Source organism: Plectropomus leopardus, chromosome 6, assembly GCF_026936395.1.
Source record: "Plectropomus leopardus strain MGB_pleo_1.0 chromosome 6, ASM2693639v1, whole genome shotgun sequence".
In the NCBI taxonomy this organism is placed as follows: Eukaryota; Metazoa; Chordata; class Actinopteri; order Perciformes; family Serranidae; genus Plectropomus; species Plectropomus leopardus.
Window position 1 is genome coordinate 19,855,667 of NC_142181.1, and position 14,633 is coordinate 19,870,299.

The window sequence follows — 14,633 nt, forward strand, 5'->3', positions numbered from 1 at the left end:
GCTTTAGTCAGCCAAACTACTTTTTTCCCAAAAGGTGTCTATACCGTAGTCCAGTTGCTTTCAGTGTGAAGTAATTGGTAGCTTATATGTTTTCAAAGTAGCTTCCTCAGCACTGATTTTTTGGTGATTGAACTAACCGAGTACATATCTCACGAGATGGCACAACATGACATACCTCACACACTCTATACTGCCTACAAGTATTTTGTATGTGAATAGAATTTAATTGTACATAAAAAAAATCAGCCTCAGCTTTTTTATTTCTTTTTTCTTAGGTTTCTGTCTTTCTCTGTGGGGAGGAAGACATTTTGGTTCGTGGCCCTGACAGCTCAGCTGGTGTTATTTGAGCCATAATGGAGCTCGGTGCTCTGAAACGAGCTTTGACAGTATCTGGCTGCCACGAAACCGGTCTGGCAGACGGGAAATTGGTGCACTGGGCACGCCCGTCTCTGTGAACAGAGGAATGAAGGACTGATAATGATGGACGCTGGAAGTAGGAGGTGTCAGGCAAGGAGGGGGAAGGTAGACCTACCTGTTGTTGCTTGCATGAAGGTCAGTGACAAACAAACAGTTCAGTAGAAAGGAGAGGAGAAGAAAAGAAAGAGGAGATGAGAGGTGTTTAATATGGCACTACCATGCTGTAACCTCTGCTCAGTGACTGAGTAAACACCTGGATGTAAAAAAGCTCCACTCACCTGCGCTAACTTCCACTCTCCACTCTTTGCTGACCAGTCCGATGGCAAAGCATGACCCGGTAGGTTCTTGCAAGGTCTTTCTTTTATTACAAAAACTCTCTTGTCTTGCTACAGTGTGTGTGTCCTCTCCTCTACTTCAACCCTCCTCTAATCGATTGTCAAACTTCGTAGTTGATCACCACTGACCTTTCTCTGTGACTCTCAATGGCGGTTCTTTTTTATCTGCTTCTCTGTTTGCTCAGTTAGAGTTTCACTGTGTTTATTTGTCTACAAACCTGCTTGGTCTCCACAAGCTTGAAAAATGCTGTTCATTGCATGGGTTATAGACTGACACCACTGGGGTTTGTTTTTTTTCAATGTTAGTTTACCTGCCAACAGCAGGTAAGGAGTAAGTTTAAATATAGGTTTTGCCAAAATAAAAAAAAAAAACAGTTAAAAATTGCTTCTTTTGGGCAACACTTTTGCATTCTTTACATCATAACACAATAATTTACATAATATTCCAATTTTTTATTTTTTTGTTGTGTGTACTAGGCATCTCCAACAACTTTTTATGAGCCAAGAAAAAAGCCAAGTTTTCAGCTTTAAAGCATTTTCCAGATAATCCAATGAGTCTTTAAATGGCTTGATTATGTTAAGATGTAGAATACTTAATCATTCTGTTTATCTCAAGGATTCCAGGAGTGTTGTATGTTATACAGATTGTCAGAAGCCCTCTGAGAAAAACTGGTTTTGGGTTATAAAAGTACCAGGAGTGTTGTGATACACTGGCAATGACGACAACCATGATATGTTAAAATGAAATATTGATATCTTGTTAACAAAACACATATGATAATATTGTGTAAATAATCCACTGCCACTTGAACCGTATGTATTTCTTTCTGTTCTCACTTTGTCGCCCTTCCCCAGTGCCATATGGGTGCCTTGTCACTATCCTTCAATGTAAAAGCTCTTTTTGTATGCTTTAGTGCAGTTATGGTTACAGACTATCTCCAATTCCTTCACTTATTTTTTGAGTGTAATTAATTTGCCAATAGGGATAAATGCACAATAAACAAAGTAACAAAGTAGCATTTAATTTTTTTTTATATAGACTTTGCAATATATCATTATTGTGAGCTCTTTCAGCGATGATAAGCATGTAGTTAAAATCTGATCATGACAGCCCTAAAAAATATACTTGACTAACGATGAGTACATGATGTCAATTTGCTACATTTGGTTAAAATTCACATTTTTATTGGACTGATTGTATCCTGTTTACTATAAGAGAAATATTTCAGATGTGTCACTAAAAGCTCTTAAGAAATGCAGAAAACTGCTCTGATTTCTTTTTGACCCTACAGACAAATGTGAAGGAATGCTTTAGTTTCCAGTTTCATGTTGGGTAGCTTTGTAACTTTATATTATCATAGTAAGTATTTGACTTAAATATTGACCTTTAAATTGTCATGTGAACACCTAATCTTTTAACTCCTTCAGTATTTTTCCATGATGATGGCTGGCAGGCAAACTATGCAAGATGACCCCAGTGTACTCCCCTGGGAAATACGATGAACCTGCTCTTCCACCTAGTTCACGCCGGCCATTTTCAATTAAGTGGGGTGTATGCTGCCTACAGGTGTATTTTGATATTTGATCAGCATGCAACAGAAACGGTCTTATGAAACACCTTTTGTAGTGAGCCAGTGCCACCTCGATAGATTAATCCCATTCTTTTTTTGACAAAAGATTTTCTTTTTGTATGTGACCACAATGTTAAATGAAGAAAGGTCACCACAGCTCTGAAGAAGCCATCATCATTGGTTGTTGGGAACTATATGATGAATTTGGTTACTGCTCAAGGCTGCAAATGACTATACTGAAAACACGGTAACAGATAGTAATCATGTCAAACTTCTTCCATGCAGTAAAGTATTAACTCATTCCTATGACAAAACATGATGAAAAAAAGTCTCTTTATCTTTTGATTTGTAAACAGAGGAAATTGTACTGACTCATCCTTGCATTTTATCACTTTTTGTAAACGGGTGACAATGCAAACAGGTGTTCTGGCCACATCTTGCTCAAACAAGTTTAGTGACATACCATTTTGTATTTGGGAACATTCATATCTGCTTAAACATCTTGTTCCATTCCACATACCACCAAACAAGATAGCTTTGTGGATACATGCTGCAACTGTTCATGAACAGCATGTTCTCATCCCTACTTGCCATATTCTGATACTTGGACAGAAGCTTTCAGAGTCATTATAAGCCTATTGCACAGCATCTTTACACTGGTTGTTGGTTTAGGCAATAAAACTATTTTGTTAGGGGTAGAAAAAGATTGTGGTTGATGTTGTTCATGCCAGTTGACTTACATATATAACAACTGGGGTATAAATACAGGACACAAACACTGGTCTCCTGGGTTACAGTCCTGTGCTTGTTGGACCACCTAAGAAGACTTGCACACTCTTTACACTATGTCCTTTGCTCTGACTTTAAAAAAATGATGTGCATGGGTTTACATGGGAGCTGGTTTAAAGCCCGGTACATTTCATTCAGATGCAAAAGGGTGTGCTGTCCATCCGTATTTGATGAAGCGGTGTGTTTTGATGCCCTGGATGTGAGACCAGGCTGACATGAATGTATTTGTAACATTTTACTGGAAAAGTAAAGGAATAGTTCAACATTTTGAAATATTTACTTTCATACCAAAAGATGAAAAGAACAAAATTACACACAAACACACACACACACACACACACACACACACACACACACATACACATATATATGGAAAATATGAAGCTTGTGCCAGCAACTGGTTAGCTACTTATCTTGTCACATAGACTGAAAAAAGGGAACCAGCTTTTCTGTGTAAATATGAAGATTGCAAAATCCAGCACCTCCAATGGAAAAACTGCATAACAAAACACCCCCAACACCAACATGTTTTTTTTACACTGCGTTTTTTGTCTGGATAAATCAAATAAGATGTGACGTGTAAATTAGTGAGCTTTAGAAGTGCGTTGTGCAGATGTTGATAGCTTGAGGATGTATGTATTTTGTCTCTCAGTTGCTTTATTAAGATGCAAACAAAGAATATACAGAATGTGTACAATGCATTAGAATACCAAAAAAAGTCAAAACCAAATGGCTTCCTCAGACTGAAGTCAATATTTAGTGTGAAACATGGAATAAAAACTCAAACACTGATTAAATCCTTTGTCTGAGATTTCATGAACAATAAATTAGAAAATGAACTGTTAAAACCCGATCATTTAGACACTGTTGCCAGGATACGTCATGTGTCTTTGTATGTGAGGTTATTACTCAGGTGTGGACTTAAACATAGGGTTGATAATAGTGCTAGGACTGCGTCAACGTGCTCAGCCTTGGCAACCGAAAACATGCAACAGGTTTGCCTCTGTTGTCTATTGCCTATCTGTTGTCTATCTACTGATATTATTCTACCTTCTACAAATGTAAATACAGCATAGTGTGTTGTGTCCAATGGTAACAGATGAATCAAAAAGGGAAAAAAACTTCACAACACATTGTGAGTTTTTCTAACAAGGGATTTTATCTATATCATGTTCTACTTATGTGCTTTTCATCTGATTTCTATTGTCTTTTCCTCACAGAACGAGGCCCCTCCTCCTTACTACTCTGTTGGCTTGCACACCCAGCCCCCCCTCAAGACCTATGAGGAGGTGGTGTATGGAGTGGGTCCAGGCCTGACACCCTATACCCATCCACATTACATTCCCCAGTATACGCCACCTGTGGTTGCTCCCCAAGTTACACGGTCAAGCGCATGTGAGTGATTTCCACAGCTCCCACATTCTCTTGAGAATACAATGCATGCACTGGAGACTGAGTCACCTTGATGGTTATTCATGTGTGTTTGTTTTTGTGTGTTTGCTTATATTTTTGTGTACTATCTGTGTCCAGCCCCCAGCAGTAGGTCGAAGAGAAGATGCTGTGGGAGTAATGCCCAGTGTTATGGAGGGTCAGGGGGAACATTACTGGTGCTCGGTCTGCTGGCACTGGCCATCTGGCTTGGAGGTATACTGTGTTTATTCATACAGATCAGATGGTTCTAAAGACAATAGATTTGTTTGCATTTGTTTTTGGTAATGGGGCAGATCTATGAGAGGTGAAACAAAATGACTTTATTGTTGATATGTAATGCTTTATTAAGCCATTAAAACGAACATTTTGTTTTCCTTGATGATGTTTCATCTCTCATCAAAGAGAGTTCAGGTCAGAACTGAAGAAGCTTCTTGGATAAGAGGTGAAGCATCCTCTAGAAAGTCAAGCAAGTCCTGTTGCCTACAATATAGCACTTAAAATGAGCATGACCTGGATGGCCAAGAATCTTCACCAAAATGTTTTTGTTGCTAGATTCTGCAGGACAACCAGTGCTTAACCCAGCTTAGTTTTGGCAAGTTGCTGGAAACATCAGAAAGTCCAATCTTCTAAAAAAGATTTCAGCACACTTACATCTATGCAGTTTTTCACCTGTTTCTAAGCTCTCAGTCTGTCAGACTTTTATCGGAGTGTACATCCAGCTGTTGCCAGGTTCTGAAAAAAAGTTTCCTGCTCTGGCTTCCTTTATTTTTTTAATCTTATTGTCCTTTTACAGAGTTTGTCTTGCAAGATAATAATATGATATATATATTTTTTAAATATCCATTGAGCTTTGTTGGCATTCACAAAATGTTTAGTAGTTGTAATTTGGTAGCTGTGGCAAACTGAATTGTACAATCATTTACGGGCATTGGATCACCATAGGATGTGTGAATAAATTAAAAGTGGTTACAGATACTCATCATGTGAGGAATGTGGAAGTGTTGTTTTAATTTATGATGCAATTTTCCTGGTTTTGCGTCATGTCTAGATTTAGTCTTAGTTAAAATAACAGCACTCCCTCTACTTAACCACACTCATTACCTTCCCCATCACAGTTCGCTATGGCACCCGCTTAGTGACAACAGCAATCCTCTACAACAAGCACGATACGGTTGAAAATGAAGATCCATCTTTGCCAGTACCTGACACCTGCCCCAACAATACTGTCCAATGTGATGCAATAAGGGACTGCCAACTGGGCACTGATGAAACAAACTGTGGTGAGCAGTCACATGCACACACACACAAGCACAGACGTCAACCCCACCAGTTACAGACTAACACAGGGACAGATGGTGAAGAGGGATTAGCAGACACTTGACAGCCAAAAGGAAATCCTAAAAATGAAAAACAGGCAAGAGGATCTTGTGTTGAGTTCACATACATAGGTTTCATAATGGGGACAATATTCTATGACAGGCTCATGTATGCAGTGTTATTAATAACAATAGATTAACCTTGATCATTTTAATTATGTTATTTTTTTTAGCAAATGTAAAAAAGTGCATTCCAGTAGATGGCACAATACTTTAGCTTTTAGATGTTATTTTAGGAAATTATGTACACTGAAAAATATAAGAAGTTGATCTTACTTACAAAAATATAGGAAACCGATTGCCTTGAAAAAGGTTAGTATGGATATTAGTCCAAAGTTATGTTTACTTTATATCTAATTGTTGTTTTTGTAAGATTTAATTATTTTTATTTAATTTTGTAAAGTTGTTGCAACTTAAAAATGGCAAGTTTATTTAAATCAGTCTTTCAAAGTTTTAGCAACTTTAGTAAACCAATTTTACTAAGCTATATATCTGTATTCTGTTGGTTGTAAACTAGTCAATTATATTTGTGTTTTCTTAACATGATATAAAAAAAACATAACTTGCAGATCTCCGAACTTCATTACTGGCAAAATCTCTTTTGGCATGATCAGTTAAAGTCAGACCAACTTGGTTTACTGGAGTTACTAACTTAGGTAACTCCACTTATTAATAATTAGTAATTTTTTAAATTGACACAACTTCACAAAAGTGAGTAATTGCAGGTAAACTTTGAGTACATTTATCAATTAGATATAAAGTAAACATGAATTAAGATTGATAGATTGATATTTACTTTCCTTTTTCAAGGCATACATTTTCAATATTATTCTAAGTGAGATCACCTTGTCAGACATTGAAGTGTAATTTGTCTGTAGAAAAAAAAACATGAAAGAAAGCTTGAAGCTTGCTTGCATTTGTCAAATCTTTCTAAGTGAAGTTAATTTACTTCATATTTGATTTAATCTTTAACTGTAATTGTTCGTAGTTGCAACAGCAGCAGCACACAGGCCAAAGACTCCATATTACTATCATATTGTGGTAAGCAGAACCCACTGAGGAGACACCATCTAAGTTGTCCTCTTTTGTCTCCTTCAGTGAGGTTTGACAAGAACAGAGGTCTGCAGGTGAAGACAGCTCCAGAAAGCAGCTTCCTACCAGTGTGCTACCAAAACTGGGATCAGAGCTACGCTGACCAGACCTGCGCTCAGCTAGGATTCAGAAGGTAAAAAAAACAAAACAAAAAAAATCCTCACTTTAACTCAATTATTATTTGGTTAGACCTGACCTTTACACCTTTGCACGTATGTTCGTCCTGGAAGAGGGAACCCTCCTCAGCTGCTCTTCCTGAGCCTCCCCACCATCCTTCTGCCCCCAGGGTCTGAGGCAAACCGTGTTTTGTGATAACGGGCTTTATAAATAGAATTGACTTGGCTTGATTGGAGCAGCACAACAGCAGCAGCTGTCAAACTTCAGCATATTTATTACTGTTCTCTATTATCATTCAGAGTCTCCATGAAGGAGTGATTTACACAGATCTAATTTCAACAGCAGCTAGCAAATGTGTGGACCTCTATCCCCAACATGTGATTTACCCCTTAAGATACATCTGATTTCTCCTAACCTGCTACTGTGTGTTTAGGGTTGAATTGATTCTCCACGGGGTCTCCCCAGGGTGTCTCAGAGTGACAGAAGCAAAATGAGTGCCTGAACTTAATCAGGCATTGTTTCAACAAAATGATTTCTGTATGTGCAAGTTTAATTCTTCAGCTCGCTGAACTGCCTTTCTCTCTATCTGCAGGTCCTATGACACCAAGGCAATTCGGGCCCAGCAGTCCGGACGTGGTTTAACACTGAACAGCAGATCATCTTCATTTATCCAGGGTCAGGTACATGTCAGGTAAACAGTTTAGCCCTTTTTCTTTTCATACACAGCTCAGACCTCAGCTATAATCCTTTCAATGTCTTTATTATAAACTCTATCGCATCATGTAAAATCTATCAATATTTGTGGAAAAGCTCAAGAGATATTATCCACAATGATTTCTTTTCTTTATATTTCTTTTCTTTTTTTTCTTTTAGCTACTTAATACAGGAAAAAAAACACATAACACATACAAGACTATGATGACATAAAATAATTTAAAAAATGACCAGAAAGATGTAAAAAGCAAATTAAATAAAAATAAAATCATTGGCATCCCCTTAGTAATTCAAATATTTAGTCTGACATTATCTGTGCATTCCTAAACTGAAATATAATTGATGGTATCCCTTCAGTATTTCATATATTTAGACTGACATTACTTGTACATTTATAGGAAAAAGCATTTTGAGAGATTTATATAGTACTAACACTTTTCATCAGGACATTTGCCCCCCATTTTATGTTGTTTTGTTCTTTTTGTAAATGTTTGTTGCAATTACTTTTACAAAAGAAATTGACACAGTGAGTTTTTTTTTTTGGGGAAAAAAATAAAACTCAGGTGCTTGAGCTTTAAATATAAATATTAAACCTTACACTGCAAATATCAGCAGTGGAGTGGACCCTGGTTTACTGCATGTACTCTTGATAATATGACATGTTTTTCTAATTGTGGCATTACACAGCTCATCTTGTCCAAACCAGGAGATCGTCTCCCTGCAGTGTGTGGGTAAGGAGCCTCCATCTGTTCCTAAAGTCATGTGTTACACAAACAGTCACTTGCTCTCTCTTTCTCTGTCTCACACAAACAGTACATACCACTGCACATCATACTATTTGATAAAAGGAAAAAAAAGAGTTTTTGATCAATCACTTGACACACCATGTGCTTGATCTTTCTTAAATCAGCACATATGAATTAAACTCAGAGACCTCAGCGTTTAGGTGACAAGGTTTAATTTCAATCACTAGAAAACCAGCAATGAGATACTGCATTACAGTATGGCAAATATGACGTATAGCAAGCAAGCTAGCAGAGGTGAAACCAAGTCATTGTTTTGCAAGTCACAAATAAGTTCCTGGTCTTTGCTCCCAAGTTAAGAAAAGCAAGTCCCAAGTCAAATGCCAAGTCAGGACTGAAGACACCTAAGTCAAGTCTTGACTCCCAAACTTTGAGTTTCAAATCCTGAAAAACACTTACAATTCAAAACAAACACTTCACTAATTGTAATGCAGATCTAACTACAGTAATATTGCATTATATATTTTCATAAATAATTTCAAAATTTGTATTTATTGGTAAAATAAGTTTATTAAACAGTTACTTAGCTGTTGAGCTAATTAGCTAAGCATGAGCTTGCTAACTTTGTTACAGTTAGCCTGAATGCTGAATGTTCTTTGTGCAACTTCAAATGTTTAACAAAGCTGGAAGTTACAGTATCTTTGTCTGTTTTGTTGACCAAGTGTAGTTTTTGTACACAAACAAAATTATCTTTAGTGTTACTTTTTCCAACTATTGCTGAGCAACATTTATTCTGTATGGTCCTCTCCTGCATCCTAACTAGATGCTGGGTCGCTTGAAACAGTAGATCATCTGGGAATGAAAAGTATAACATTATTTTACTCAGGAAAGTGAGGGACATTAATCGATCATAGTGCACGTTTAAAGAACATACTTCTTCATCTACATATTTTCAAGTCAAAAGGACAAAAATAGTGATGAGTCCCTGTCACAAGTCAAGTTCATGTGACACATGTGCACACCTCTGCAAGCTGGTTCAGTCCTCGAGTTGGCTACTACTATTATTGTACATGGCAAATTCCTGGCACCGCAACATCCAACACACCCTTTCAACCAAATTTATGCAAACTGTCAGGGCTTTTGTCTTACTCTTTTACTGGCATCTTGCTTATTTTAAAACTATGCTGACTCTGTCTATGACTGCTACAATTCATGTATTTTTACATTTCATAAGCTCGGCATCCAACTTTGTGTCTTATCTGTTGGGGTTAAGTAATTACCATCACTCTCCACTCCCTACTGCGACGGCCTTGGTGTTTTTCCGTGGGGAATGATGAGATCAGAGTCTAGACAGCAGACATCAACACTGTACACGTTTGCATAATAATTTATACTATGTAAATTGGCAGACTGAAATATGCAAAATGATATATAAATTAAGCAGATAGATGTTCAGTGCTGCATTACACTGTGTCACACTGCATGTCTAACCAAAAAATGATAAGATATTAGATATATAATTAGATAGTTTTGTTAAGCGATGACACAATATAAACATTCTGTCACCACCATTTCACTAAAACTCACCAAACAAAACAAGAATACTGAATTATCTTTCAACCATATATAAAGGATGTTTAAGCTGCCTATTTTACAGTGTCACACATTATCTGCCATTCTCAGACTGCGGTCGGCAGCAGTCTACATCCCGTATCATTGGGGGCAGCATAGCTAAGACGGGTCAGTGGCCTTGGCAGTTGTCGTTGCACTACAGAGGATCCCACGTCTGCGGAGGAGTCTTGATCACTCCTGATTTTGTGGTGACCGCTGCCCACTGTTTCCAAAGGTGACTGACTGCCAGAGAAAATCTGTCTTGGTGTATTTTCCACACTCATTGATTCATGTTTATTTTCTACAAAGCCAAAAAATGTATTTATTTGTGCCCTACATACATACATTGTTTTTATAGAAATGCACATTGTTGAACTGGTTAATTTCAAAATTACAATGCAAATTTAAAGTTTGCTAGGCTGAAAATGTACACACCAATTCCATATTGATGCAGGCCTGTTGCTTTTCATTAAACCATCTTTTTCTGTGTCACAGAAGCAACCCTTCAACTCTCTTGGCGTCAAACTGGAGAGTGTACGGTGGAGTGGTGTCTCTGAACAACCTACCTCAGCCCTACCTGGTTAAGAAGATCATACTCCATGAGAATTACGACACCAAGACCAATGACTTGGATGTCGCTGTGCTCAAACTTAAATCTCCAGTTGCTTTCAATGGTCAGTCAGATCTTCATCTAAATAAAATTATCACCCTACATTTATACCTGAGGCTGCGGTCAGAATTTGGTCCTTACATTGGCCCCTGGTTAGCTGTTGTGGTGGAAATTGGACCTCCATACAGCAAGAGATGGACCAGGAAATGCAGCAATAGCTGTTTTCATTGTGAGGGAGTTATGTGTTTATGCATTAACTGTGCAGCTGAAACATCGTCCAACAAATTGCTAAATTTCTATGTCCTCCAGTATTTTCCTTGCTCTGCAGCTGAAGATACAAGATCAATATTTTCTTTTACATTATTACATTATAACAGTTCCTCATTGATTGAAATATTTGTCTCTTTCTATTGAGTCTGAGCTTTTAAAGCCTGTGCTGAATCCATAGTCATACTGGTAATCTGATTTTGCCAAGCCCAGTGTCTTTGTGTGCGTGTGTGTGCGTGCAAATCTTTCTGCAATCCTATCCTTGTTTATCAAACAAGGTTGCTGGTGTATTTGCAAAAGGTTAAATTTGTATTATTGTTATTATTTTTTTTTGTTATTCAGATAAAGTCCAGCCAGCATGCCTGCCAGCTTTCGATCAACAATTTCGCCCTGAATACAAATGCTGGACCTCAGGTTTTGGCACCACTAATGCAGGATCAAGTAAGCTTGCATATGGAGCCCCTGATTATACCGGAAATGTCACAACTTAAATGATTAGAGTTATATTTTATTGTACTGGCCTCCAATAGCTTTGGCTCTTTTTAAAAAAAGACATGTTTATTTGGTCTGCTTTCGGTACACAATTATTTCCTACAAGTGTAAATCCCTGTTGATTTTCTAGTATAGTTAGGTAACTTATTCAATTCTACAGAAGCCCAGTACATAACTGTATGTTTTACAGGGTTAGTGTTGAGTCTAAGTACAACCAATTTTCATTTTCCCACATTATGACTGGAATATGTATGGTCCTTTAATTTGGCCAGAGTACTCCAATAAAGCTGAAAATAAAACTCAAGTAACTCTAAAGTTATAACTTTCCCCATGAAAACAAGCAGACGACCATAGTAAGGTGCATATAGACTAAGGACCAGTAAAGTTACACAAGTGTATAAATAAGTAAGTAAAATAAGACCATATTTTTTTCTGTGGCAATGCAATTAATTATTTGGCTTTAAAGTACATTATACAGTAACAAATAAATGCATGTATGTAACAGTAGCTGTTGGTATATTACTGCATATCAATCAATCTAACCCTATTCCTAAGCTCAATATAAAGTTTCACATAGATTCAGCCATGATTTTGATATATTTCACAGCATTGTAAGAAAAATAAATGAGCTTTCTTTTTTTTCAATCAAGACGCTGTCTCCAATGATCTGATGGAAGTGACAGTGGACATCATTGGTACACAGTCATGTAACAGCCGTGCTGTGTATGGAGGCAGCGTGACCAGGAACATGCTCTGTGCCGGTGACCTGAACGGAGGCAAAGACTCCTGTCAGGTAAGCAGTCCGTATAAAGGGACACGTCTACAGTCGTCAGATGAATATGTGTTGTACCTGTAGCAACGAGCAAACCTAGAAAAAAGAGCAAGGTCTTCAACATTTTTCATGCCGTGGGTCCCTTAACTTAATGAGAGATGGAGCAGCAAACCCTTCTACATGTATTGTATAAAACTGAGTTGCATTTGATAAAACTTTTCTGAATATTTTCAGGTCTTTCATTTGTGCATGTGGCTGTAAAGTCAGCATCAGTTGTAGTAAGGCAAGGTACATTAGCCTCACCTTTTGCACTTTTGCCAGTCCTTTCTAAGGCTGGACGGTATGTCAGAGTCTTAATTGTATCTCATAAGAATGTCTGTACACTTAATAATAATAATAATAATAATGATAACGATAATAATTATAAGTATAATTACAATTACAATGACAGTTACAATTATAATTGTATTATATGCTGCAGAGTGATTTAACATTAACTAGCTTTATTGCACAAGGATTTATAGGTAACAGTTAGCCCACAGTTGTGTACTGTAATTTAAAGGTTTTTTTTCCCAGGGAGACAGTGGTGGACCTCTGATGTGTCAGGACAGGAACCGTTGGTACCTGGTGGGAATCACCAGCTGGGGAAGAGGCTGTGGTTTAACAAACAAGCCTGGCGTTTACACCAATGTCAAAAGTGTTCTTCCCTGGATCTACAGCACTATGCAGGTAAAAATGGATGGAGCAAAAAAAATTGAATAAACAATGTGTGGCTATATGTGTGATAAGAAGGATGTATTTAGATTTTGGCCACAGGTTTGGATCATCTTAACATTTTCTTTGCCTATTACAGCAAGAGACACTGTGATGTCGTTTTACCGCCTGGTGATTTCCTGCCCTCTCCTTCCCAATGAACTCTGCACTATGAAGTAGAGAGATGGATGGATTTTCAAATAGAAGGATAAACTGACGAGGGGATTCTTTAGACAGAAAGACAGGTGCATAAATGTTTTCTTGCTCAGCAGAGACACTGAAATCGGACAAGCTGATCTTACTTAAAAGAATCATGGAAACCTATTGCCTTGAAAAAAGTAAAGTAAATATAACTATTAATCTTAATTTATCTTTTTATCTAATTTTAATGTTTACTCAAAATTTACTTTCATTTACTTAAGTTTGTGAAGTTGTTGCAACTTAAAAATGACAAATGAAATTTCCTTGTTCTTTCCAAGTTTTAGCAACTTCAGTAAACCAAGTTAGTCTGACATAATTTTGCTCACGATGAAGTTCCGTTTTGTTAACATGTTTAAGAAAATACAAATTTGACAGACTAGTTTGCACTTGGCAGAATACCAATATATTGCACAGTATACTTTTATACTTTTACTGAAGTTGCTAAAACTTTGATTGATTTAATCAAAATTGTCTTTTTAAGGTTGCAATAACTTCACAAAATTAAGTGAATATAACTAAAAAATTCAACATTTTTTACATTTTTTTAAGGTAATTGGTTTCTTAGATTTTTTTAAAGTAAAATCAACTTGTCAGATTTTACAGTGAACACTTGGACCTCTGTCTTGGCATTCTGCACCATCTTCATTCATTCTTAGCCATACAGCTGTTATGCACATTACCTGAACCTTGATTATTGATACACACCAATCGATGCACTGACTTTAGTCTTGCATTGTTGATTTTATGCTCTGGTCTCTTGGTTATACAGTATGTTTACCTACATGTTAAGCAAGCTTTAAAGATGACTAGCCCTTTGCTTTGTGTTCTGTGCCAATGACACACAGTCCACTCCACTGTGATCTCCGTAACCCATAGTCTCTAAGAACGATTATTGATTGTAGAGGTGTGTTTTTTTTCCTCAGGGACACATCTCAGGCTTTGCAATGCTAACTATTGTTTACCATATTAGAATAATGAAGGACAGTTTATGTATTAACTTTGTAAAGACAAAAAACAAGTGTGACCCTCCCTTCTATATTGAGCTGGTACTCTGCCATAAACCTCCCTTTATACTCACACTGTGAAGTTTTTCGAAATTGTTCTTCTGACATTGAATGTCAATGTGTGTGTTCTCTGTGTGTGGCGTATTTACCTGCATTAGCTGTGCTGTTTAACAGATTTTTCTATTTGTCTAACTTGTGGGATCATTGAACGTTATACACTGAGCATACATAAAATAAAGATGAAGGAAAATCCTTATTATGGAGGTGATCCATCACAAGCTGTCAATCACAGATAATGCGGGCTGGTTAGTGTGTGTGTGTGTGTGTGTGTGTGTGCG

At 37.2% G+C, this 14,633-nt stretch overlaps 1 protein-coding gene across 1 annotated transcript; it reads left to right on the plus strand.

Moving 5' to 3' along the window:
- Positions 1-329: 329 nt before the first annotated feature.
- Positions 330-14,551, plus strand: tmprss13a (transmembrane serine protease 13a). The gene is made up of 13 exons (XM_042487144.2): positions 330-754; positions 4,333-4,507; positions 4,643-4,756; positions 5,659-5,823; positions 7,018-7,144; positions 7,721-7,819; positions 8,530-8,573; positions 10,269-10,431; positions 10,692-10,870; positions 11,416-11,514; positions 12,216-12,358; positions 12,914-13,066; positions 13,191-14,551. The coding sequence occupies exons 1-13, from the start codon at positions 737-739 to the stop codon at positions 13,203-13,205; spliced, it is 1,494 nt and encodes a 497-aa protein (XP_042343078.2). The 5' UTR covers positions 330-736; the 3' UTR covers positions 13,206-14,551.
- Positions 14,552-14,633: the final 82 nt, after the last annotated feature.

What these genes read in the sequence shown, in the direction of transcription:
- tmprss13a (XM_042487144.2), top strand. An exon ending in AGTTACACGGTCAAGCGCAT is followed by an intron (nt 4,508 to 4,642) that starts GTGAGTGATTTC and finishes ATCTGTGTCCAG; the next exon opens with CCCCCAGCAGTAGGTCGAAG. An exon ending in GCTGCCCACTGTTTCCAAAG is followed by an intron (nt 10,432 to 10,691) that starts GTGACTGACTGC and finishes TCTGTGTCACAG; the next exon opens with AAGCAACCCTTCAACTCTCT.